The following is a 24093-nucleotide window of genomic DNA, read 5'->3' as shown; positions in this document are numbered from 1 at the left end:
CGATGGTCGAGTGATGCCGGCAGGACGGAAAACGATACCGAGATTGATGCAAATCGCTGCTGGAGCTCGGCACATGTAACTTGTTACATAGTATCGCATTGCCCGCAAGCGCTCGACCAACTTGGGCGGTTTTGACGAGGAATGCAAAGGGTCTCAGAGGCGGGCGAGACACGAGATTCTTGTGGCTGCGCGAGGGACAGTCCGTCGAGAGAAACGGTGGATCCGTGACCGACTGACAGGGATCCGTTTTTGACGTTCCGCCTATGGGACGGAGGTGGTTGCCGTTTGTGGCTTTTGTCTTAGACGGACAGGAGGCTTGACTGTCGCAAAGAATTGGATGCCTCCAAAACTGCGGGAGACGCTTGTTTCTTTTTTTGCATTGTTAAACACTGATGCGCGCTCATGAGATTGATGATTGCCCTTACCTGAAGGTGGGCGTGTTGGGGGCTGGCGGTCCCCCGTCACATTTTGCCTACCACCTTACCCTATAGGTTTATCGATTGGCACATTGTCTCATCAGCATGCTATCCAAACAGATGCATGACGGTGCGGAAAGGCTATCGATATTTTGAATAGATTTCTGGGAATTCCATCCAACATTTAGTAATCGGTTCGGTTCAACCCGCATGCTTGGTGTGAAGTCCAACTGTGTGCAACACCTTGACCTCGTCACACGGAGAGCTCACTGGCAGACAGCCTCAAAAGACACAGAAGTCTCGTCCTCATGCACAATTCGGTGCACTACCCGAGGGCACTGATGATTCTGGTCTTTGCTACCTGCACTAGCTTTAGCACTCGGCTTTCGGCATCTCTACGCTGTGCTGTGAGGCATTCTCAAAGCCAGGCACAGGACACAATTGAAGAAGTGAAGTGAAGTGAGGGGCAGGCGATTTCCCCAAGGTGGGGGTGGGGCATTTGTTGATGTCACTCACGATGCTGCCAGGACGTACTTCAAGTGAAAGCTGATCAATGCGCGGCAGCGCCCAGAGATATTACGGAGTAATTGAAGCATCTGATCAACACGGTTGTATTATCTAAAGGCAAACAATCTGCTTTGCAAGATCCAGCTCACGCATCAGCTCACACGCCTCCCCCAAAGCCGTCGGGTATTACGCCGAACCCACATGAGGCGCACGTACTTCCACAGTCCAACACCAGCTAGAAAGGCCCGCCGGGAATTAATCCATCAATCACCGTCGCCAAAAGGGTGCCTGGCCATCTCCAACACGACCCCGATCTCGGTTGTCCGGGTCAATTGATTGTGACATTGGATAATATTGACCTAGGCCCTGAACGAAACCTCTCCTTTGCAGATGATTAAAATACGACGGTCGACGCGTCTTCCCACCCTCGTCCGCCACTCTTCCTCTCCTTTGCCTGTATAATTCCCTCTTTTTGGGCACGCTGTCAAGATGCCTGAGATCACCATCACCGGCTTCTCCACGCGCGATGTGCGCTTCCCCACCTCCCTCGACAAGACCGGCTCAGATGCCATGAACGCTGCTGGCGACTACTCCTCCGCGTACTGCATCCTGACGACCGATTCAGACTACACGGGCCATGGCATGGTCAGTGACAACGAACACCCCTGCATTATCCCAGGCTGCGATATCACTAACAGAGAACCCGGTAGACCTTCACCATCGGTCGCGGCAACGACATTGTCTGCTCAGCCATCACCCACGTCGCCGACCGCCTCAAGGGTCGCACCCTCTCCTCCCTCGTCGCCGACTGGGGCAAGACCTGGCGCCATCTCGTCAACGACTCGCAACTCCGCTGGATCGGCCCGGAGAAGGGCGTCATCCACCTCGCTCTCGGCGCCGTCGTCAACGCCGTCTGGGATCTCTGGGCCAAGGTCCTCGGCAAGCCCGTCTGGCGCATCGTCGCGGACATGACCCCCGAGGAGTTTGTCCGCTGCATCGACTTTCGGTACATGACCGACGCCATCACCCCCGACGAGGCCGTCGAGCTGCTGCGCCAGCAGGAGGGCGGCAAGGCCGCCAGGCTCGAGGAGGCGCTCAACAGCAAGGCCGTGCCCGCGTACACCACGAGCGCCGGCTGGCTCGGCTACGGCGAGGACAAGATGAAGGCCCTCCTCCAGGAGACCCTCGACCAGGGCTACCGCCACTTCAAACTCAAGGTCGGCGGCAGTCTCGAGGAGGACAAGCGTCGCCTCACCATTGCCCGAGACGTCATCGGCTACGACAAGGGCAACGTCCTCATGGTTGACGCCAACCAGGTCTGGTCCGTCCCCGAGGCCATCGCCTACATGGAGAAGCTGGCCGTCTCCAAGCCCTGGTTCATCGAGGAGCCCACCTCCCCCGACGACATCCTCGGCCACAAGAAGATCCGCGACGCCCTCAAGCCGTACGGCATCGGCGTGGCCACGGGCGAAATGTGCCAGAACAGGGTCATCTTCAAGCAGCTCATCCAATCCGGCGCCATTGACTTTTGCCAGATTGACGCCTGCCGTCTCGGCGGCGTGAACGAGGTCCTCGCTGTTCTGCTCATCGCCAAAAAGTACAACATCCCCATCGTGCCGCACTCGGGCGGCGTTGGCCTGCCCGAGTACACCCAGCATCTTAGCACCATTGACTATGTCGTCGTCAGCGGCAAGCTGTCGGTGCTCGAGTACGTGGACCACTTGCACGACCACTTCCTCAACCCCTCCAAGATCAAGGGTGGCTATTACCAGACACCCATGGAGCCCGGGTACAGTGTCGAGATGAAGGCAGACAGCATGGATAAGTTCTCCTATCCGGGAGAGGAGGGCGTCAGCTGGTGGAAGAGCGAGGAGGCCAAACCCATCTTGGAGGGGGTCAAGCTATAAAAGGAGACATGTCAGATAGAAAATTGAATACATTTACCTACATAAAGAGGCAAGCCGCAGAGAGTCCTGCTGATCTCATGCGGGCGGCAAGAAGCTCGCAAAGAGTCCGGCTTGGATTCCAGCGTACATGACAAAGAAAGTGACGACGCCCAGTCCGAGATTGCGCCTCTTCTCTTGCAAGAGACAGCTGGCAATCCACCAGTACCAGACCACATAGGCCGACGACAGCCGGTTGACAATCTGCACGTGGTAATTCGTGATGGCTAGCATGGCGATAAATGCCTGAACACCCGCGAGTGTCTGTACAAGCACCTTCTGTTTCCCATTGAAAGAGGCAACCGCGAACGCAGAGGTGGGCGCGAGCAGTACTTTGGTGCCAGAGACGATAAGCAGGCCGAGAACTGGCGATGCGAGGAGGAAAAGGGGTACTTGCTCCGGCGTCCAATATTGTAGGAAGCCCACGTTCCTAAACACCGTCAGACATTGTTTGTCCCACAGATCCTTATCCCAGAAACTCACCAGTAATGTTCCTGCACAAAGCTGTAGATACTAGGCACAGTCTTCTCACACCAGGGCCTGAGATGCCCTTCGCCACAATAGCGCTGCCAGATGTAGAACTGCGGAACGGCAGCTCCAGCGGCAATGACTATCCCGCCAACAACGGGCGCCACCAGTCTACCAAGGCGACCCAAAGTAGGGCGCTCAATAAAGTGCGCTGCACAACGTAGAGCTTCGACGAGGAAGACCACGCCACTGCCCAACCCATTGCTTCGGAAACCGGTCGCCACGCCGAACACAACACCAGCACCCACGATTGCACAAGTTCGCTTCCACGGCTCGCTGGCGTGCTCATATCCCAATGCAAACAGCCAATTCCCCAGGAACGACAGTCCAGCGAACGAGCTCTCAGCGTACGGTGCAGAGAGGAAGACACCCGCGGGAGATAGGACGTGCAGGACACTGGTCAGAAACGCCAAACGCGAGTCCCTGGAGACTAGCATCGTGAGTTGATGCAGAACCAACACGCTTCCTAAGTGGGATAAGGTCGCTGCTAGGATGGCCATGATGGGTTCACCTCCAGGCCAGCTCACAAGGCGCACGAGCTGCGAGAACCCCAACTGAAAAGCCCATTCTTGCTCGTAGACCTTGCCGCCATGCGCCGAGGCGTGAAGAAAGTACAACGCGTCCCAGCGGGTCAATTTCTCCGCGAGGAAAGGCGCGGTTGGCGCGTCGGGGAGCTGCGCTAGGAATAGAGATGTTGACGTGTCGTACGCTGGGCTGACAGCGGCGGCGAGTGCAATGGCGAGGAGAAATGCCTTCCATCCCGTGAAGAGGAGTATCAAGGAGGCAATTGGCCTCGCTTTTGCGTCAACCAATGCCATGACAGCGTTGGGCGTTTGAAGGGTGAGATGGGGCTCTCCTCATGTGTTCAGATTGATGTGACCGCTTCGCTTCACAAATGCTTACATAAGCCACATTCAAGCAACATTCATTACCTGGTAAAGACGAAGGCTGGTGGTTTTCAGTCTACTACTCAAACAAAAGGGATTATCCAGTAACAGTGTGACTCCTCTCGATGGAAAGCACGTTTTTGTGGGCGATACTTAGCCCTACGACTACGAAGACGTGCAGAAATCACGGCATCACAACATTCTCCACGCAAAGGGGAACAAATTCAATAGACTCCATTGCGGACAGTATTCAATGCGAATAGTGAGGTTTGATCATCAATAAATCAATGTTGATTCGCCGGACACGCATGTACACGCTGCAAGTAGTACAGCGCTGCCCATGGCTCGCTACTATGTACGGGTGTATCTCTCACCACCTTGCTCTGGAAAATCGCGCTTGTACAATGTAAGAATAAGAAGCTTCCAGGTCCATATGCCCCGCTATTCTCTGATGCTTCGAACCCTGTATTGGAGCCATAGCTTGACCTGACCATCCCCAGGCAACTTGGTCGAGCTAGTGCCCCAGGTACCAAAGACCGATGCTCCCCTGATAGGAAACATGTTCAATGTAAGCCCCGTGCGACGTTTCCTCGCCGCGCGTGAGCAGGGGACCAGCGGAAGTTCTCCTTGTCTCCACCCCTTGACCGGAGGTCAGAGTGAGCGGCCTGTGCGACACACTCAAAGGGCTCTCGGCGACCCGACTGCGAATGATCGAGTCGCGGCTCGCAAGCATTGCCCGGCGTCAATGTAAAGTCAGGACAGCCACGGCCATCATATCATGTAAGGGCTTGTGGATTAGCAGCCCGTGCTGCATCCCAGGGTCGATGGAAACCATAACGCCTGCGCCTACCACAATCGAGTCGTTCCTGACGTCTACCTTCTTAGTACTCGTCATCGTCAGAATCATGCTCGTTGATCTGAATAGCGCGCCACCTCCGGTCGGTCAAGTCTTGGGCAGCCGTGCCTTCGCTCTCCGGGTCAACGTAGCCTTGACCACCAGCAATGCTCAGCGCGACGGGCAAGAACACCAGTGCATGCAATGCAGCAAAGATGACGAGCGAGAGCCAGACGCGGAAGTAGTAAATCTCGAAAATCTTGGATCGCGTGAAGGCCAACACGCAGACACCAAGGAGTTTGGTGATGGTGATGCCGGAGAAGACGGAGCCGCCGACATTGACCAGCGCAGTCCAAGCTCGGGCGTCGCGCCCACGGAAGCCATTGTTGTTGCTTTGCATGACCGTGCGCGAGGGGAACATGAACGCGCGGGCAATGTGAGCGCAGAACTCGACGGAGATTCCCACGCAGATTATCAAGTTGACAAGCGACACAGCATTCAGCGACACGTTGAAAACCGACATGGCGCCCATGATGTCAATGACACTCATGACGACGGTGACGGTGACAACAGCCGATGTCAACACGGATCCAAGAAGGATTGCTGCCACGACAAAGATGATCCCTACAACAGCGCACAAAAGCCCAGCCGTCAGACCAACAATGTCGAGATACTGGTGAAAGAAAATGTAGAACACGCTGTAGGGGAAAACGTCTGCGCCGGTGCGCTCGCTGATTTCCGAGGCAATGCGCCGAGCCGAACTGTATGCGCTGATGAAATCCTTTTGGCTGCGAAGAGGAGTGTGCATGGTGCGGAAGTTGGTTGCCTTGACACCGCTGCCGTCTTCGTTCAGGATGACGGATCCGCCATAGGCAGACTGACCTCCCAAGGGACATTCATCACCTGCAGGTGTGGTCAAAAACTTCTCAAGGTAGTGGATAAACTCATCGCCCTCAGGCATGCCATATAAAGTGGTGTTCCATTCGGGCTTCCGGTCGGCGAAACAAGTCTGACCGTCCTCGATACAGCACGACTCGTAGATGGGGTTCAGCCACATGAAGAAGTCATCAATCCAGCTGGCAGTCGGGGTGGAGATGTATGAGACGTCTGGCCTCTGCCTCTCGAGCTCGAGGGTATTTGTCAGGGACAGATCCTGGCACGTCGTGAAACGAGAGCAGATCTCTTGCTGCTCCTTGCGCTGCGCAACATCGACATCGCGCGTGACAAAGTAGACAGGCGGGCCGGTATCCAGGTACTCATACAGGTCGTTGAAGTATGGGATGAGATACGAGCCATCGGGAATTGCAACCCTCTGATCTAGGCCGAGTTCAATGCCGGGCAGAAGCGCTATGGCAGCTGCGAAAAGACCCAAGAAGATGGTGATCACGGCCATCTTAACTCTCTTCTGCAGAAGCCTCGGTGCGTAGTGGTTCCTGATGAAGATCTGCAAGAAGCTTTCCTCCTCAATCTCTGCCGAGCGCGCAGCACCTGTGGCATAGCCGTTGGTGCCATTGAGGTGGATACGTGCCTTGGTGATCTGCCACCAAGGCCAGAGTTCGCAACGATGATCCTCGACGCGCATCTGGTTGAGGGACAGGAAGGAGACAAACATGGTCATCTGCAGCAGTGCATTGACAAATACCGCACCAGCAGCGTACGCAGCGAAGTTGCGGACGGCGGGCATGCCAACAGCGGCGCCGAGAGCAAAGGCCACCGTCTCGGTCAATGCAGAGAACAAGATGGAAGGACCCATGCGGCCCAGAGCGCGGGCGACACGCTCCTCCACCATCTTGTCGGGGCAGCTTGCGTTGACACGCTCAAGCTCATGGACAATGAGAAAGATGTTGTCTACGCCAACCGCGAGGACGATGAAGGGGATAACTTCGAGGATGATGAGGGTTGCTTTGAGGCCCACCCAGGAAAAGAAGCCGACAGAGGCCGCAATTGACATGAGCACAATGATGATGCCCACCAGACCGAGTGTCACCTTGGACTCAACAAGCAGGACCGCCGGGTTGCGGAAGATGTGCTTGAGAGGAGTACCTAGCGCCATACAGGCGTAGATGAACATGACAATGTAGCTGATGACAATAATCTTGGCGTCTGTGTTCGTCGATTTGTTGAGCTCTTGCTCCAAGCTGACCTCGGTGTTGAAGGACAAACGCAGTCCGCGGTCCTTGGCTTCCTGTTGCACCTCGTGCAGGCGCTCCAGCATGACATTTTCAAAGTCAATGGCACGTAGCAATGCGCCACTCCCCTCCTGCGCATTCTTTACAACCCATGTGACAGTCATGGCCGTGGCATCCGTGACATCGTCACCGTAGCCGCTGAGAAGCATGTTGGGCTCGAGGGGCTGTCCAAAGGCCGGCCGGCAGTCAACTGGAGACTTTGCGCAAGCACGCAAGTCCTCTTTCCAGTAGTCCTCATCGATGCCACCCTTGGAGTACCAGTAGGCTGTTACGGATTGCACAACACAGGCGTCGCCCGTTGGCTTGAAGCACACGTCCTGGAAGTGCTTGCCGTAGACGGGGCTCTCCAGTTTCTCGATGCTCTTCTCAACCTCTGTCCACCACTGGAGTGTTTCGTAGCTGAGAACAGGGCCAGGACCTGATGGGAGGGTATCATTGACGAGGAAGATCTTCTCGGCGCGGTAGAAAGGCCCAAAGTTTGAGTCAAAGTAGGCCTTCTCCTGCGCGGCAGCTGATGAGGGACTGACCCACAGCTTGGCGGGTGCTTGCTCAATGTCAAAGCGGAAAAGACCAGCGCTCAGAATAGCAACGACGACCAGACTGGCGCCGATGGTGATTGCGGGAAAGCGGGCAGCCGCGTGTCCGAGCTTGTAGAAAACCTTGTCGCAGGCGTCGTTGAGGCGGTAGCGCTTGGTGGGACGATCTCGCATGGCTTCGGTCGCGACTGGACCACCCTCATCCTCATCATCGCTGTGCGACGACTGGTGCAGAAGTCGTGTCCGCTCAACCCTACGAGCAGCGAACCGGCGCCAGGCTACATGACCAAAGGCAAGTGCGAAGAATGCAAACAGCAGGATGGAGTACACGAAGATCGAGGCGAATGACAGGCATGGCAGCACGCCAACGTGGCACGATTCGGCTTCCTTCACATCTGGTAGTTCCGGGCAGACCTCCGGACAATCAACGCACACGCATCGGTAGTCGGGATCTTCGTCGTTGCACTTCTTTGGCTTCATCTCCAATGGCTCCATGTCCTGGTCATCATACTGCTCGGGGAAGTTGATCTGGAAGGGCGATCCGACAAAGGGCTTCTTGGTACCCAGGAACTTGAGAAGTTGATGGTAGTCGGTAGCGCCACCCCCAATCAGGTCCATCGCTTTGCTGTTTGCGCCGCCGAACTTGACTTCCTTGCAGCTGTTGTAGAAACCCTCGCCGTATTCCTCAGAGATGAGCTGGTCGAGCTCGGTGACGAGTTGCTTGCCGCTCTTTTCTTCCGAGTTCGTGATGTTGATGAACACAGATTGATCGGGCGAGCACGTAAAGGTACAGAACATGTTGAAGAAGTTGTCTTTGCACGCAGGGCATGATCCAATCAACGTGTTCGGTGTTCCCATCTCCGACTTGAGGGCTTTGACCTGCTCCAGATCGCAGCAGACGGGGCCATCAGCCCATTTCGCACCACAGAGGTCGACGAGCTCTTTTCGGAGTTCCGCGTCCGGGTCCTCGGCCAGCCCATTATCGACGCAAGGTAGTTCCTTGCCGAAGAAGCTCTGCTTTCCACAGTGGCCCCTAAATGCGCATCGTCCGGGCTCGTGCTTTGGTGTCCAGTCCTTGGCCTCGATTGTTGTTGCTAGGAGCAATGTGGTGGCTGCCCCAAGCCATGATGCGACTGAATGACGCATGATGGAGCGTTGCGGCGAGGCCGCGAAAGAGCGATGTCGGATTGTATCGAGTCGCGGTCTATCAAATGAGTATTGCGTCGCTTATGCAGAAAGAATGAGATGCTGCGACGCAGCTAGTGGTGTTTGGATCTGTTCCGGCCTGAACGCGTTTGGTGATGGATGGAGGCTATCGAGACATGAAGCAAGCAAGGCACGAGAGCGCCCATGACAACAACAGGCCGGATCCATGATCAGTGCAATGCGTCTCGTGCCTGAGTGGCTGACGTAGTGGCAGGCAGCTCTTGTACCCACTATCCAGCGAACTGAGGCACTGGAGCCAATGGCGAGCTGTCTTCGGGACATCTGGGGTAGGTAATTGCTCCGCAGGTCACACTTCTGCAGCCAGATCCAACCTGTATTGAATACTTGTAATTAATTCGTTCTTCTGGAGCGGAATATGGGCAAGTCGTCAATAGAAAGTCTGTCAGTAATTCTTCTATCCGAGTGCATCTGCTTGTCGTCGAATTGTTAATTGCGCCCCGCCCTCTAACGTTAGACGACCACAGACAGCGCTATCGCGACGGCTCTCGGGCACGTGATGTCAGTCTGGATCCCGATCAGGCTGTCGAGTCATTGATGCGACGGATCAGACGCTGAGACGATTTCCCCTAGACTACATCCAATCCCACATTGGTGACGTTCATTCAGGGTCCAGTCCAAACGTCAAAATCGACAAAGATTTCCTGGGAAATATCGACAGTGCAACGGTGACCTTAAGCGACAATCTTGAATTCATTTATTCATAAATCGCACGGCCTTTGTTGATACTTGATCATGCGATTTTCGGACTACTACACATCGAGACACTCTATTTGGAACCCCTGCTGAGGCTTGCTGGCGGGGGCAAACTACAATGGCAGCTGTGTCAATGAATTCAATGGATGATGATCCGCTCGACAGGCTGATTGTGAGTTGCCTTGGCGGACGAGGGCTGCATCGTAGCCCGAGTCACACTTCTGTCCTCTTTGCGACTAACATACTCAGAAATCATTCCACACGCTCCTTGACGAGCCCCTAGTGGTAGCCATTGCTGGTGATCATGATCTGACCACTTCCGCTGGCTTCAATGCCGCGGAGCAAACGCTCAAAGGTCTCTCCCAGGACGTGGTAATTGAGGAGGCCACATCATTCGACCCGAGCGGCGCCTCGGGCCTGGACGACACGACTGCTCATGAGATTCACGACCATGCGTCTGCAACAAGCCAGAGCAATGGAACGTCGTCTCACCAGCAACAGGCTTCATCAACGGATGCGTCCTCCACGGATCGCTTCGAATACGTCCCTCAGCTTACATCCTTCAATGACGACAGCGATGAGACTAAGTTTCTCAACCTGCGAAGTATGTTTGGTGACCTGAAGGACTTTGACATCAAATACGCGCTGCAAAAGTCTAATGGCAACTTTCAAGCCGCACTTGACAGCTTACTGGATATTCAGAATCGCATCTCAGAAGGCGAGAATATCAGGGGCATAGACGCATTCTTCGACGATAGCGAGGAGCAGTCAAGTAGAAGCAGGGGGAAAAAGAAGGGCAAGAAGCGTAAGGGCAAGGGTACGGCTTTAGACTTGGACGTCTCAACCAAGGAAGTGCTGACGAAAAATCAAGCCAAGGAGCTCAAGCGTAAGCGTACCCCCCTTTGTTTACGGTATGCGATGCTGACCGCGATGCAGACCAAGATGAGATAGCCTTCCTGGCCGACCACTTACTTCAACCCTTTGACCACGTATCAGACGTGTACTATAGGAAGAAGACCTCCAGCGGTGCAACGGCTGCTGCGATCTTGGACCAGTACAGCGACCTTGGGATTACCTCTGAAGATGAAGGAAACATTGCCACCGCCAAGCGCCTCGCTAATGAACACCCAAAGGTGCCTGAGCGATACTTCCTCACTCTGCTGCAGGTCACCGACCAAGGGACCCAGGACATTGCGGCGTTACTCAGCAAACACTTCACCAAGAACCCTCACAAAGAAAGGCTTCAACTCACGCATCTCACGACCCCATTGCCAAATGAAGATTTAGAGGGACATGCAGGCTCACTGCCCGGCAGCAAATCCCTGACGCCAGGACCGAGCAAATCCCCACGTCCCGAGTCGCGCGCCTCACCTGGTGGCATGTGGGATCATGCTGAGGTCGTGAAGCGAATCAACGATGCTAATCGCTCTCGTCTCGAGGCTTCAGCCCAAAGCACAAGCATGATCCGCAAGGGGGGCTACTACCGCCAGGGGGCAGTGGTGTACCATGAGCGCGCGAGGGAACAAGCTCTCCACTCGCATGCCATGTCCTCGGCCGCTGCTGACCTACTCGTCGACCAGCAAAGTAGTCGTAACAAGATTGACTTGCACGGCGTCAGCGTGCGAGACGGCGTGCGCATTGCGAGAACGAGGGTCCAAGCCTGGTGGGATAATCTGGGCGAGTTCAGAATACGCAAGGCGCGAGAGGACCCATACACCGTGGTCACCGGTTTGGGACGGCACAGCGCTAGTGGCGTTTCGCAGCTGCGACAGGCTGTGTTGGCTGCATTGTTCCAGGATGGCTGGAAAGCCTCTGTTGAAACGGGATGTTTTGTCGTCACCGGACGGCGTTGATCGTTTTGCGCGGGATTTAACGACCATGTCATGAAGTATATGAAGCATTGTGTAGCGCACCTCGGAGAGCATGACATCATTTGGGTATAGAAATGCTTTGTCTAAGTATAGATTCCAACATAAAGTCTTCTTATCCAAAATCTTCGACCATCTAAATAGATCATTTTGACACTCTTCGTCCCACCCCCCGGGAGGCATTCAGGCCTTTTGCAACTTCTTGCCCACCTTCCACCAGACCTCCGTTCCCGTCAAGACTGATGTGACGAACATGATGATACTGGCTCGGCCCCAATTCTCTGTGACCCAGCCCAGCGCCGTAGCCGGAATGATCAGATCCATCACATCAGCAGCAAAACGAACGCTCAGTGTCGTCACCTCGTCCTTCATCTTCTTAGAGTAGGCCTTCTTCTCATCCTTTCTTCGCTTCCTCTCTTCACGCAGTCTCTCTTCGACCGTCTTGCCATCCTTCTCCGCCGACGTGCCGTAGCCGTCACCGGTGGCAGGCACGGGCTTATACGCGGAGAGCCTGACCAGCTTGACCAGCGTAGAACAGGCGGACAAGAGTAATCCCACGAACCAGAAGCGTTGCGCCTCGAGGTTGATCCCCACGGCTTCCTTATAGCCAAACACCTCGAGACCCTCGATCCTGCAGAGGTCCAGGACCGTGATGGTCTCGAGCATTCCGAAGATGCCGAGGCACGTCGCCGCGTGGGCGCTGAGCCACGTGTCCAAGGCTTTTTCTTGGCTCATGTACAGAGACACAGACGTAGATAAGGTGTCCAAGAAGCGGAAAGTACGCAGCCACCTCCGGACGAGGTTTAGGTGCGATGAGGTGGACGAGAGCGTCGCGAGAGTGGTGAGATGGGGAGTGGTGGACGTCCAGTACTGCAGAAAAGCAGGGTAGGACGTGAGGATCATCATGAAAGACTGGACGAGACGCATCAAGCGCTCAAGCCCGGCTGCTGTTGTCAGTGGACAGATCGAGATACCATCGAATGGGAAGTAGTACGCACCGTTATCAACGCCAAAGGCAACAAAGTGCTCATAAAGGCCAGCCATTGTGACGGCAGCACCTTTTGATTTGCCTGTAGGACGTGGAATTGATTCAATGAGCGGCAAACAGTTGCGTCTCTCTGGTTGGCGCGACGTTAATCAATATGGTTTCGGTTCAATTTCACAAAATATGATAAGATTGCGAGAGCGATATCGTCGGTGAAGATAGATGCTGGGGTGTGGGCCCGCAGCGTGGCAGGTCGGTGATCTTACTGGCGCCCCTCTTCCACCATGTCAGAACCTCGAGAGCAGTCTCAAAAGGCTGCCTAGGGCGTCGATTGAACAAGCTTGATTGCTCTTACAGCAGACTGTTGAGTCCATGTCGTCTGTGGATGAGCTTGTGAGACGCTATACTCTTGTCACGTGCCCGTAGCTTGGACGATGATGAAACCTCACCAAGTACCTTACGGTCAACCCGAATGCCTTGACAAAGTAAATACGCCACCGTACAAGTGGCAGACTATGCATAACTATGTAGGTACACGGACGTGAGCCCAATCAAACCGCGCCTCCCTCTACAAGAGGCCCATCTTCACGCAAAAGATCTAGTCTACGCCTATTGTCCGGGCGAAGTCAGCTTTCCGTGCGCCCGCGCGTCGTGCTCCAAACCACCGGCCAGTGTCTGGTGGCCACCGTGCTGCTCTGCGTACGCCTGCATCCTGGCCTCCAGCTCGGGCCGGAAGTGACGGATGAGACCCTGGATGGGCCAAGCGAAAGCCTCTCCCAAAGCTGCAAGCTGTTAGTACACATCGCATTCAACATATGTGATTCAACGTACCGCAAATTGTGTGACCCTCAACCTGCTTGGTCAGCTCCTGGAGCATATCAATCTCCCTCTCGCGGCCCTGGCCCCTCTCGAAACGCTGCATGATCTGCTCAGTCCACTTGCTGCCCTCACGGCAGGGGGTGCACTGTCCGCAACTCTCGTGACGGTAGAAGTGGCTGAGACGGCTGATGCCGCGGACGACGTCGGCGCTCTTGTCCATGACGATGACGGCGGCGGTACCGAGACCACTCTGGCTGTCCTTGAGCGCATCAAAGTCCATGAGCTGGTCATCGCACACGCTCTTGGGGAGAATGGGTGTCGATGAACCGCCAGGAATGACAGCCAGGAGGTTGTCCCACCCACCCTTGACACCACCGCAGTGCTTGTCGATGAGCTCCCGTAGCGGGATGGACATCTCCTCCTCCACGGTGCACGGGTTGTTGACGTTGCCGGAGATACAGAAGAGCTTGGTACCCTGGTTGCGCTCACGGCCAAAGCCAGCGAACCAGTCACCGCCACGGCGGCAGATGGTGGGCGCGACGGCAATGGTCTCGACGTTGGCCACGGTGGAGGGGCATCCGAAAACACCGACGGCGGCAGGGAAGGGGGGCTTGAGACGGGGCTTGCCGGGCTTGCCCTCGAGGGACTCGATCAACGAGGTCTCCTCGCCGCAGACGTAGGCACCGGCACCGCGGTGGACAAACACGTCAAAGTCGTAGCCAGAGTTGCAGGCGTTCTTGCCAATCAGGCCGTCCTGGTAGGCTTCGTTGATAGCACGCTGGAGGACAGCAGCCTCGTGGATGAACTCGCCACGGATGTAGATGTACGCGGCGGTGGCGTTCATGGCACGGCCAGCGACGAGGCAGCCCTCGATGAGCTTGTGGGGGTCCTTGCGCATGATTTCGCGGTCCTTGCATGTACCGGGCTCGCCCTCATCAGCGTTGACGACGAGGTAGCGCGGCTTGTCGTCCTTGTCCCAGTCCTTGAAGTTCATGAACGACTAGCTTTGTCAGTGAAAAGGCCCCAATCACACAAAGCTATGTTTATTGACAACGCACCCATTTCAGTCCAGAAGGGAAACCAGCACCACCGCGACCGCGCAGGCCAGACGCCTTCACCTCGCTGATGATCCAGTCGTGTCCCTTGTCCAGGATCTCCTTGGTCTTGTGCCAGTCTCCCATTCGCTTCGCGCTCTTGAGGTCGGCCGGGTATCGTCCGTACAGGTTCTGGAAAATGCGATCCTGGTCTCGCAGACCACCGTAGGTGCGCTTGGGGGTGCCATCCTGCACGGTCGCCAGACCTCTCACGGCGGTCCGTGAGAGGGTGACGGCCTGCCTGGTCGTCGCCTTCGAGGACAGCATTGTGTGCAGTGTGTTGTGCGAGCTCACGGCGGGTGGCGTCGATTGAAGGGTCGAGGGAAGAAAGTCGTGACGATGCGGCACTTGGGGAGTGGTTTCGCGGAGGTCAGAATAATGGAATGGCGCGGCTGTGATTGGTCAATGCGCTGGGCCGATTATTCAGCGCCACCGTTAGCCGGTACCTGCACAGGCACCGCCCTAGCGGGGGCGTATAAGTCATTTGCACCAAATCTGTTAGCGCAAATATCACTGATATCATGGACTTTGGCGCGTTGGGAGCTCCATGTCCTGGAACCACATCACAAAGGCGCCACCGACGGGAGCGATATCGACGATATGTCGACCGCCAAACGCCAGTCGACCGTTCCAGCTGGACCGAAACCCCCTGTTAATTTCTCTTCGACAGTCACCATTCCGAAAGACGCTGTTCTCCAGGGCACGCACTCCATCACAATCCAGTCCGAAACGCTTATCCATCCTCGTGCACGGCTCGACTCGAACCTCGGCAGCATTCTGGTCGGTCGACGCAGCATTGTGCAAGAGCGGGCCCAGATCGGCGTGGAACCTCAGAATATTGACGCTGCCGTCCCAGGCGGTGTCTCTTTGGGCGATTATGTTGTGGTCGAGGTGAACGCTGTCATTGAAGCTGGTGGCACTGAGATCGGGGACGGCTCCGTGGTTCAGGTCGGCTCACGCATTGGCAGTGGCGCGAAGATTGGAAAAGTAGGTGCAAATACAATGCCGTCGTGAGCTAAGCTGACTGGGAAGGACTGCACAATTGCCGCCAGAGCGACTGTAGCGCCAGGCACGGTGCTGCCAGATCAGACTGTGGTCTTATCGAACGGCCAACAGCGTGCCGACAAAAGACTCGCGGATGCTCGAAAGCTGAGCACTTTGAAGCAGATTAACGTCGTCAGAAAGATGATTCGCAACGATCAGGACAAGTTTAAGTGATGGGCGCTTAAGATTGTCTTAGCTGGCGCACCGTGCTGCCCTACGCAATTTGTCGACGGATATTCAGCTTCAGTCACGGGCATCACGTTCCCGCCATGCAGCGTGCGCTGTCCTCACCACATGAGGATTAAGCTATTTCTTCACATTGATACAACTCTCTCCCAAACATGAGCACAGCCTCGCCTCTACACAATCAATGCGACATGGCGTCCTCAAACAGCCGCCTCAACTGATCCTTCTCGGCCTCCAACTCCGTTTCCAAGCCAGGCGCCAGCTTGATCACACGATGCTGTGGCAGTGTGCCTTCCACGAGCGCTTCGATATCTCCATTGGAGAAACCCAGGTCCTTAATACCTTTAGGCTGGTCACCCAGGTCCGCCAAGAACTTGGTAATCGCATCGGCCAGCACCTCGCCTGCGCTTTCATGCTTCACATTCGAAATATCCACGCCAAAGGCTTCGGCGGCTGCTAGATGGCGCTCGGGGTTCGAGGGCGCTGTGAAGCGGAAGACGGCCGGCGCTGAGACCGCGACCGAGACACCGTGAGGGATCAGGTCATGGTCAATTTCGTATCCATTATGCCTGTAGCCCGGGTTCTGTCCAGAGATGGGGTACGACATGCCGTGACACAGGTGCACGCCCGCGTTGCCGAAGCCGACGCCAGCCAGTGTAGCGGCGAGGAGCATCTCGCTCTGCGCCTCGAAATCATCTGGGTCGCGAATCGCGCGGGGGAGGTACTTGATGGTGCTCTTGAGGGCATGGAAAGAGAAGACGTCGGAGATGGGGTTTGCGCCTTGATATGCCGGACGGTTGATGGGATTGGTTGGGCGTGGGGTTCGCTCGTAGTACGGGATGGCAGTATAAGACTCTAGTGAATGGCACAAGACGTCCAGTCCTGAGCTCGCCTTGACAGCGGCCGGCATTGTCCTCGTGTTGATTGGATCGCAGATACCCAGCGTAGGTTTCAGGTTGCGATGCGCGACGCCCGTCTTTGCGCGCTTGGAGACAAGGTCGAAGATGGCTGTGCCTGTGGTCTCGCTGCCGGTGCCGGCTGTCGTGGGTACGGCGATGAGAGGCTTGAGGGGCTTGTCAATTGGGCGACCCTTGCCCAGTGGTGCATTGACAAAGTCAAGAAAGTCGGCATCGGGGTAGCAGTAGTAGAGGTTCATCAGCTTGGCCGTGTCCATGACTGAACCGCCACCCACGGCGAGAAAGGCGTCCGGCCCATAGGGCTTGACCCATTCGATCGCCTCTTTGATGCTACTTCAAGTCAGTATCAAACATAGTCTCACAGAGGTATGACGTACGAATGGTCCTTGGGCTCAACCTTGACATTGCTGAAGACCCTGAACTCGATGCCCTCCCTTGTCAAGCCCTCCCGCACCTGCTTCATGGCATCCAGCTTGTCCACCGTCCTGTCCGTCACCACGCAGACCCGCTTGGCACCTAGATTCTTGAAATCCATGCCGACTTCCTTGGTGACGCCTGGACCAAATCGGATAGATGAGGCAGCCATCTCGAACGCATATTCCTTCTGCTCGGCCCCGGCAGGCGTGACATAACGACGTGTGTCCTTGAGGTGGCTGAGGAGTGACGAGGGATGCTGATTCTGGTGGTATCCGGGGTTGGAATGGCAAGGACAGGAGGGAGGGTGGGTGTATTGCACAGTTCTCAGGAGGGAAGCTGCCCGTTTGGCCGCCTGTTGATGCTGTTAGCATTGCTAGGTACGGAATCGGCTCGTGGTTGCGCTCACATTGGGCGCTATTCTGATGAAAGGGGTCGACATGGTGATAATTCAATGATGTCCCGCAATGAGTGAGTGAGTATGAGATGGCGGTAAATAGAAGAAGAAGAAGAAGAAGAAAGAAGTCGGCGTCAACGACTGGACATAACCTCGGCCGTGAGGAAAGCCATTGGAGTTGCGGGGGAGACGCATCATGACCATCGGATCCGATGCTGCATGTTGGAGACAATGTGGAGGCGCCCGAGCTAGTGAAGATCTCCCCGATCTCCCCAGCTGCATTAGACACCTGCTGGGGCGCGCCCGATCTCGCTGCCGACGGTCGGACAGCTTCATGTTGCTAGACTGCACTAAGTACTTCTCACGCGGGGCTATAATGGGGGCTCACAGTACAAATACCAATTTCATGTTGATGAATAAAAGGGACGAGCGAGTATTGGCGTCCAAGCACTAGTAGGCTTTCATCTCCGTGGCCAAGTTCGACATGTCCGCCTACCCTGTAGAGAAGGGGGAATCCCGACACGTTTACCGCTTCTACTTTTTGATCATCCTGCGGGTTCATATTTCCTCTACTACATAGATTCTATCGATGACGAATACATTGGAGGCTTTTTTTCTTCGGTCAGACTACAATCTCCTCCTTGCGTTTGGTGGGACGGCCACCGTCTTTGCCGACGTGTTTTTCTCCATTGATTTTGTTGATGGCCGGGTTTCGTGGGAAACCTTTACGGAGCGATGATCTATGACGGAAAGATACAGCTAGATATTTGTGCTCAGGACATTCTCTTTGGGGCTTTACGCGACGATTTTATTTCAAGTGGGAGATGTACCCTGGGTGCGGTGCGTACTTGCTGCTTACACGTGCCGCTTGCGGCAGGCCGACATCAATCCAGGGGTCCACTCACGAGTCAATATCCACCGTCCAGTGCACACATCCAAGCCCAGCCTCAACTTGCAAAACAACAGGTGTCGACAATCGACATGGCTGTAGTCTGTGCGACCCGTCACCAAGTGCACCGGGGGCACCTCCACAAATTCGATCTCTCAAGCGACAGGACTCGCGTGTCGCTGTCACGGGCGCACTCCTCGGCCCCTCGACACTGACCACACAGGCTGAACTTGCTGGGGTCAGATTCAGCCTCCTGTGATCACAGCAAAGCCGGAAATAGATACAATCCATCAAAATTCAAAAGCGGGAACAACAACACACCCCGCAGACAATGTCCAGTTGGCTGATACACACCGCCGTCTGAAGCGATGACTGCATGATGGGCGGGTCTCGTAGCCCCGTAAGGCTGACAGAACGTCCCTCACAACATGAACTGTGTGCGACAAGGGATCGGCATGCATAGCCATGCGCCAAAGAGGCAATGAAGCCTCCTTTCTATGGTCTGATTCATCCAATATAGTCGGCCCCCAACGCTTCCTTTTCGTCGTGGTGTTTGACGTCCTGCGCTGACGCGGCCGTCGCGTACTCGCCGGGTACCAGTTCCAGGAGGACCAGGACACGTTGAGGACGTGGAAGACATATATACATGTACCGCCCAGCGCCAGCAAAACGCATTTTGATCCCACTAGGATATTCACCATTCCAACCCATCTCATAGCCGTTCACCCCCACTTTTGGACAGACCGACCATGTGCGAGAACGACGTCAACAAGAGTCTGCGATGCATTCTGCTCGCGCTCTATGTCCCGACCCTCACGCTGTGTATTGTACACAGTGTCATTTGGGTCGACTGTCCTCTGCCGGCCGTGGGCATCATCCCCGCGACATTCTCTTTCATCTCGTCAGCGGTCCTCCTCCTTCACGGGCGGAAACGCCGCAGTGGTGAGGGCGCCATCGCACTGCCACTGGGGGGCAACCTCTTTGCCCAAAAGGCCAAAGTGAACCCTTTGTTCCTCTTCCTCACCGACGCCACGATTGGCGTGCTGACCATCTTGATCCTATGCTTGACATGGGCGCTCTATCCTTGGCACACTTGGGATGATGAACCTGCGAGAGGTGCTGTGGCTGCCTACGCTACACAGCCTTTGATTGCGACCTTGTGAGTATAGTCCACTGTTTCTGCAGAGTCGTTCGACCTGACCACCGTGTCCCTAGCCTCATCCACACCTGGCTCGCCGGCAAGAGCTTCATCACCGTCGTCAATACGATCGGCGGCCTGTGGGCCAAACCAGTGTCTGCTGTCTGCCCTCACTGTCGGGACCATTACACTGCGACTCCGCCCGAGCAGCTCATGCAGCAGCAGAGGGGCGTCAGCGCCACGGCTGGCGATGCAGAGGCACAGCCGTTGTATCGCGATGCCAGCTTCGACGCTGACGCGGCAATCCGCCCTGACGCCAACGAGACAGACAGCCCCAAGTCCTAAAGGAACTGTAAAGACGACTGGATTGGCGGGATGAATAGTTGAGCTCAGTGACAGGCAGTGTGGCAGACGAATAGGCGTGAGGGGCAGGCTTTGAGACTTGGTATGATGCGCTCTGGTTGAGTCTGTAGATCTATGCGTACAGACGAAAGTTCAAGATGTTAAATCTAGGCGACCATGTCGCAACTTGCCGTGCAGGCTACAATCCAGACATACACGCAGGGGTCTGATACCTGACAAATACTTCATTACGTCGAGGCAGAGCAGAGCCAAGCTATCAGGCAGCAGCGGACGAGGATTGCCGTGCCGACATCCAATAGATTCAGTATGAATGCTTGGATGAGTTGAGTGCATCATTGTGTTGCTGACCCCGAATGCCGACAGGATCAACTATCAAGATTCAAGACCGAAGCCGAGAGCCGAGCTGACAACGTCAAGCGACATGCCCGAACTCAACCCTCCTTTGTCAGAAAGTATATATTGAAGGAAATGCCTTCACTATTCTATACCAGTCAACCTGCTTCTTCTTTAGCAATATCACTGCCTAAAATGCCTCGTATCCGTGAGGTTCTCCCCAAGTGGCGCCTCGGGCGATGGCCTACCGGGCCACACAATTCACTCACAGATGTCCCCGGGGTACTCGTCCATACACAATCACTACACTCAGATGAGCACAGCGACACAAACACCGGGGTGACGACCATCCTCCCGCGTAAGGACTGGGACAAGTATTCCTCATTCGCAGGTTATTTCACCTTCAACGGCGCCGGCGAGATGACATCCTCCCACTGGGTGCACGAAACCGGCATCCTGTCCAGCCCCATCGTCTTGACGACCACTTCTGCGATCGGAGACGCATACAGGGGCGTTCTCGAGTATTGCTACAAGCACTGCCGCGGCGAGGATGGCGAGATGGGTCTGCCCATCCTGCCCTGTGTGGCGGAGACCTTTGACGGCTTCCTGAACGACCAGTCTCTGTTCGCGGTGACACCGGCGCATATCATGGAGGGCATTGCGTGTGCATCCTCCGACCCCGTCCCCGAGGGAAACACAGGTGGCGGGACGGGCATGATCTGCCACCGTTTCAAGGGCGGCACAGGGTCCAGCAGTCGCACCGTCAAGGGTTTCGACCTCAACGGCGATGAGAAAGCGTACACTGTTGGCGTGCTGGTCCAGGCCAACTATGGATCGGCCGAAACGCTACACATTGGCGGCGTTCCCGTGGGGCAGATCATCCAGGACGAGAACAAGGCCAAAGAAGACTTGGCCCGCACTCCGAGGAAAGACGGCAGCATTATCGTCGTCATCGCCACGGACTGCCCCCTCCTCCCTATCCAGCTCCAACGACTGGCGAAGCGTGCCACTGTCGGGCTGTCCAAGGTGGGCGGCTATGGAAACAATACGTCGGGAGACATCTTTCTCGCCTTCAGTACGGGGAACAAGATCCCCCATCACGAGATGAGCATGGGTGGTGGAAATATGGTGAACCCGTACGAGCCGGGGCCGATGCAGGTGAGCATGAGCGACAATGATACGGTGAATGGTCTCTTTGAAGCCGTGGGCGATGCGACAGAGGAGGCCATCTACAATGTGCTTTGCATGGCGGAGAGCATGACGGGGTACAAGGGGCGGCACGTTGACGCGCTGGATCTGGACAAGGTGAAGAGAATTGTTGAGCCGAGATTAGGGTGAGCGACTGCAGAGGGGGGGAGCATTTGCTCCACGAAGAAAGACTGTGCGAAGCATGTACTTGCGCAGCCCAAGAGTTGCCCACTAGTCAATACGCCTACCTTGACCAGAAGGAAATGCTTCCAAATACTTGTGTTCCTCAACGGCCAAACCGGCTGCGTCGGTCGAGCATAGCAGAAGATCGAGGATGAGGTAGGGCATAGCGAAGCTGTAGCTGACATGGAGGGACTGCATACGTGTGCACTGGTCGTGACGGCTCTTTGTCGACCCAAGACAGGAAGTCGTGTTGGCTGATAAAGATGCATCGGAGACAGGAGAGGCTCCTTGTCCGTAATTATCCGAAAGCGCTGCTTCTGGAATCTGGACGCGCCGCAGACTGGACATAAGCACTTCATCGTGGCGCGGTGCCAGCGGACCGACGGTCGCGATGGTGTGACCGATCTGTCATCGTCGCAATCGACGCTCTTGTGTCATTACAGTTGTTCATGAAGTGCGTATGCACTCGGTGTGGTCGGGAGGAAAAGCTTCAAGACTCAAAAATCGAACGTGAGACGCGAGCGACAGCCGCAGGTGCGAGGTGCGAATGCGAGCAGTTGTACGTAAGGTAGGGCTGAGGGGAGCGAGGATTGCGCTATGCCTGAATAGTCGAATCACGAGTACTACGTAGTAGTAGTAGTCATCGCTTATCCCATCTGCAAGTTGCAACACACGTCCGAGTGCGAGCCTCAATTTGTCACTCGCATTGGCTGGTGCTAGAACGACCGCAGCATGTATCCGACCATGCTTGCACGGTGTCATCAAATGACATCCGTGATTGACGAACAGCAGGTAATACCGATAAGACATATATATATATATATATATACAAGGACCAGACCCCAGGGCCCAGTGCAATCACTGCAAGATAGTCAAACAATAGCACTTTCATACCATCCAACAAAAAGCCCCTAATTCAGTATGCCTTTCAAAGTTATCGTTGCTGGCGGTGGCCCAGTAGGCCTCACAGCCGCCCACGCCTTGCACAGGGCCAACATCCCCTTTACTCTTCTCGAGATGCGGGACCGGCCTGCCATTGACGCCGGCTCCAACCTCGTCCTCAACAGTGTTGGCCTTCGCGCCCTGTCTCAACTAGGGTTGTTCGACGAACTGTGCAAAGTCAGTTCAGAGCTCAAGGACATGAACCGCATGGACCACAATGGCAATGACATTGGCGACGTCAACTGGTTCCACTATGAGCGCGAGAAGTAAGTCCAATCTGGTCGATCTCCCGAAGCAGACACTAACGACCAACCAGCTTTGGTACCTGGCCTCGTGTCATCAGCCGTCGCGATCTTACCCATACCTTGTACAACATGCTTCCCGAAGCCGCGAAAGCCAGCATACTCTGCAACAAGAAGGTCTCGAACGTCGAATCCACGGACTCTGGCGTCCGCGTCCACTGCGCAGACGGCTCGATCCACGAGGGAAGCATCATTGTCGGTGCAGACGGTGCCCACAGCCCGACCCGTCGCAGCATGCGCACGCTCGCTGCCGAACACAAGTCTTCAGATGTCAACGAGGAGCAGCCCTTCCTGACTACCTTTCGCTGCCTTTGGTTCCGCTTCCCAGGCCAAGCAGTACCAGACCTCACGCTAGGTACGACGGCGGAGTGCCACGGTCCAGGAGCCGCCACGCAGCTTTTTGTCGGCGAGACGACTGCTGTCACGGGCGTCTACGAGCGTCTCCCCAAACCGAGGCGTGAACGCATCCGCTTCACGAAGGAAGACGAGGAGGCTATGGTTGCGAAATGGAGTCACCTGCCCATCGCGAGGGGCAAGCAGAGCCACTTGACCCTGGGTCAAGCGTACGCCACATGTACCGACTCGGGCCTCGTCACCCTCGAGGAGGGCGTCCTCAAGCACTGGCACTGGAACTCGCGCATCGTGCTGGTCGGCGACGCGGCGCACAAGTACACCCCGTCCCTGGGATCAGGATGCAACCATGGCATCGTCGACATCATGGCGCTTGCCAATGAGCTGCACAGGCTTCCCGCCGAACCGTCCGAGTCCGCGCTCGCCTCTGCCTTTGGCAAGTATCAGGACACCAGGCGGGACAGCACGACGCAAGGGTGCAAGGAAAGTGGTGTCGCGACCGACGCGGCGACCTGGGGCTCCGGTGTGGCCAAGATTGTGGATCGCTGGGTGATTGCCAACACCATGGCGCAGAAGTGGTTTGCGAACAAGGGCGCGGAGAAGACAGCGGCGACGATTGTGTTTGATTACATCCCTGGGGAGGAGAGGATGATTGGGAAAAAGACCTGGGTGAACGCGATACCGACGCGTGTAGAGGCATAAGGTTTGCTGGCCTGCGATTGAGACCTGTACTATAGAAGGAAAGGAGTTTTTGAGCGCTAATGGGTTTACAATAATAATTCAACTTTGTGTATCATAAGAAAAGCAAACAAGCCAGGTGAAATGTGTTTGCTGGATTTGGTTGTTGGAAGGGGGAGCAGGCTGCAGGCCTGTCTGGAATCAGGTATCCCCCCACAAGGCCTTGTTAGCAGCGCCGTTG

At 55.7% G+C, this 24093-nt stretch overlaps 11 protein-coding genes across 11 annotated transcripts; 6 read left to right on the top strand and 5 right to left on the bottom strand.

Moving 5' to 3' along the window:
- Window positions 1-1412: 1412 nt before the first annotated feature.
- On the top strand, window positions 1413-2830 carry F5Z01DRAFT_618207 (enolase C-terminal domain-like protein; the record flags this gene model as incomplete). The annotated part of the gene is made up of 2 exons (XM_046261023.1): window positions 1413-1568; window positions 1634-2830. 2 exons carry the CDS (start codon window positions 1413-1415, stop codon window positions 2828-2830), a joined length of 1353 nt encoding a protein of 450 aa, XP_046120755.1.
- A 37-nt stretch (window positions 2831-2867) lies between these two features.
- F5Z01DRAFT_489738 (GPI mannosyltransferase 2) lies at window positions 2868-4400 on the bottom strand. The gene is made up of 2 exons (XM_046260160.1): window positions 3350-4400; window positions 2868-3296 (listed from the first exon to the last, which is right to left on the bottom strand). The coding sequence occupies exons 1-2, from the start codon at window positions 4210-4212 to the stop codon at window positions 2906-2908; spliced, it is 1254 nt and encodes a 417-aa protein (XP_046120754.1). The 5' UTR covers window positions 4213-4400; the 3' UTR covers window positions 2868-2905.
- A 568-nt stretch (window positions 4401-4968) lies between these two features.
- Window positions 4969-9206, bottom strand: F5Z01DRAFT_489721 (sterol-sensing domain of SREBP cleavage-activation-domain-containing protein). Its single transcript, XM_046260159.1, has one exon. The coding sequence runs from the start codon at window positions 8985-8987 to the stop codon at window positions 5163-5165; it is 3825 nt and encodes a 1274-aa protein (XP_046120753.1). The 5' UTR covers window positions 8988-9206; the 3' UTR covers window positions 4969-5162.
- Window positions 9207-9879: 673 nt separating this feature from the next.
- Window positions 9880-11614, top strand: F5Z01DRAFT_634393 (uncharacterized protein; the record flags this gene model as incomplete). The annotated part of the gene is made up of 3 exons (XM_046262048.1): window positions 9880-9933; window positions 10011-10647; window positions 10698-11614. 3 exons carry the CDS (start codon window positions 9880-9882, stop codon window positions 11612-11614), a joined length of 1608 nt encoding a protein of 535 aa, XP_046120752.1.
- Window positions 11615-11812: 198 nt separating this feature from the next.
- Window positions 11813-12673, bottom strand: F5Z01DRAFT_672060 (peroxisomal biogenesis factor 11; the record flags this gene model as incomplete). Its single annotated transcript, XM_046264768.1, has 2 exons — window positions 11813-12573; window positions 12628-12673. 2 exons carry the CDS (start codon window positions 12671-12673, stop codon window positions 11813-11815), a joined length of 807 nt encoding a protein of 268 aa, XP_046120751.1.
- Window positions 12674-12948: 275 nt separating this feature from the next.
- Window positions 12949-15022, bottom strand: F5Z01DRAFT_489664 (NADH-ubiquinone oxidoreductase 51 kDa subunit). Its single transcript, XM_046260158.1, has 3 exons — window positions 14492-15022; window positions 13446-14433; window positions 12949-13396 (listed from the first exon to the last, which is right to left on the bottom strand). Exons 1-3 carry the CDS (start codon window positions 14792-14794, stop codon window positions 13224-13226), a joined length of 1464 nt encoding a protein of 487 aa, XP_046120750.1. The 5' UTR covers window positions 14795-15022; the 3' UTR covers window positions 12949-13223.
- A 105-nt stretch (window positions 15023-15127) lies between these two features.
- On the top strand, window positions 15128-15745 carry F5Z01DRAFT_672058 (trimeric LpxA-like protein; the record flags this gene model as incomplete). Its single annotated transcript, XM_046264767.1, has 2 exons — window positions 15128-15514; window positions 15560-15745. 2 exons carry the CDS (start codon window positions 15128-15130, stop codon window positions 15743-15745), a joined length of 573 nt encoding a protein of 190 aa, XP_046120749.1.
- F5Z01DRAFT_489636 (iron-containing alcohol dehydrogenase-domain containing protein) lies at window positions 15740-17726 on the bottom strand. Its single transcript, XM_046260157.1, has 3 exons — window positions 17498-17726; window positions 17052-17443; window positions 15740-17004 (listed from the first exon to the last, which is right to left on the bottom strand). The coding sequence occupies exons 1-3, from the start codon at window positions 17528-17530 to the stop codon at window positions 15939-15941; spliced, it is 1491 nt and encodes a 496-aa protein (XP_046120748.1). The 5' UTR covers window positions 17531-17726; the 3' UTR covers window positions 15740-15938.
- A 1130-nt stretch (window positions 17727-18856) lies between these two features.
- Window positions 18857-20100, top strand: F5Z01DRAFT_489605 (uncharacterized protein). The gene is made up of 2 exons (XM_046260156.1): window positions 18857-19533; window positions 19590-20100. The coding sequence occupies exons 1-2, from the start codon at window positions 19124-19126 to the stop codon at window positions 19855-19857; spliced, it is 678 nt and encodes a 225-aa protein (XP_046120747.1). The 5' UTR covers window positions 18857-19123; the 3' UTR covers window positions 19858-20100.
- Window positions 20101-20403: 303 nt separating this feature from the next.
- F5Z01DRAFT_672055 (peptidase family S58-domain-containing protein) lies at window positions 20404-21546 on the top strand (the record flags this gene model as incomplete). Its single annotated transcript, XM_046264766.1, has 1 exon — window positions 20404-21546. One exon carries the CDS (start codon window positions 20404-20406, stop codon window positions 21544-21546), a length of 1143 nt encoding a protein of 380 aa, XP_046120746.1.
- A 954-nt stretch (window positions 21547-22500) lies between these two features.
- Window positions 22501-23876, top strand: F5Z01DRAFT_672054 (uncharacterized protein; the record flags this gene model as incomplete). Its single annotated transcript, XM_046264765.1, has 2 exons — window positions 22501-22787; window positions 22838-23876. 2 exons carry the CDS (start codon window positions 22501-22503, stop codon window positions 23874-23876), a joined length of 1326 nt encoding a protein of 441 aa, XP_046120745.1.
- Between the last annotated feature and the right edge of the window lie 217 nt (window positions 23877-24093).

This window comes from Emericellopsis atlantica (assembly GCF_019669845.1).
Source record: "Emericellopsis atlantica unplaced genomic scaffold F5Z01scaffold_6, whole genome shotgun sequence".
In the NCBI taxonomy this organism is placed as follows: domain Eukaryota; kingdom Fungi; phylum Ascomycota; class Sordariomycetes; order Hypocreales; family Bionectriaceae; genus Emericellopsis; species Emericellopsis atlantica.
This window is presented reverse-complemented; position numbering and strand designations above follow the sequence as displayed.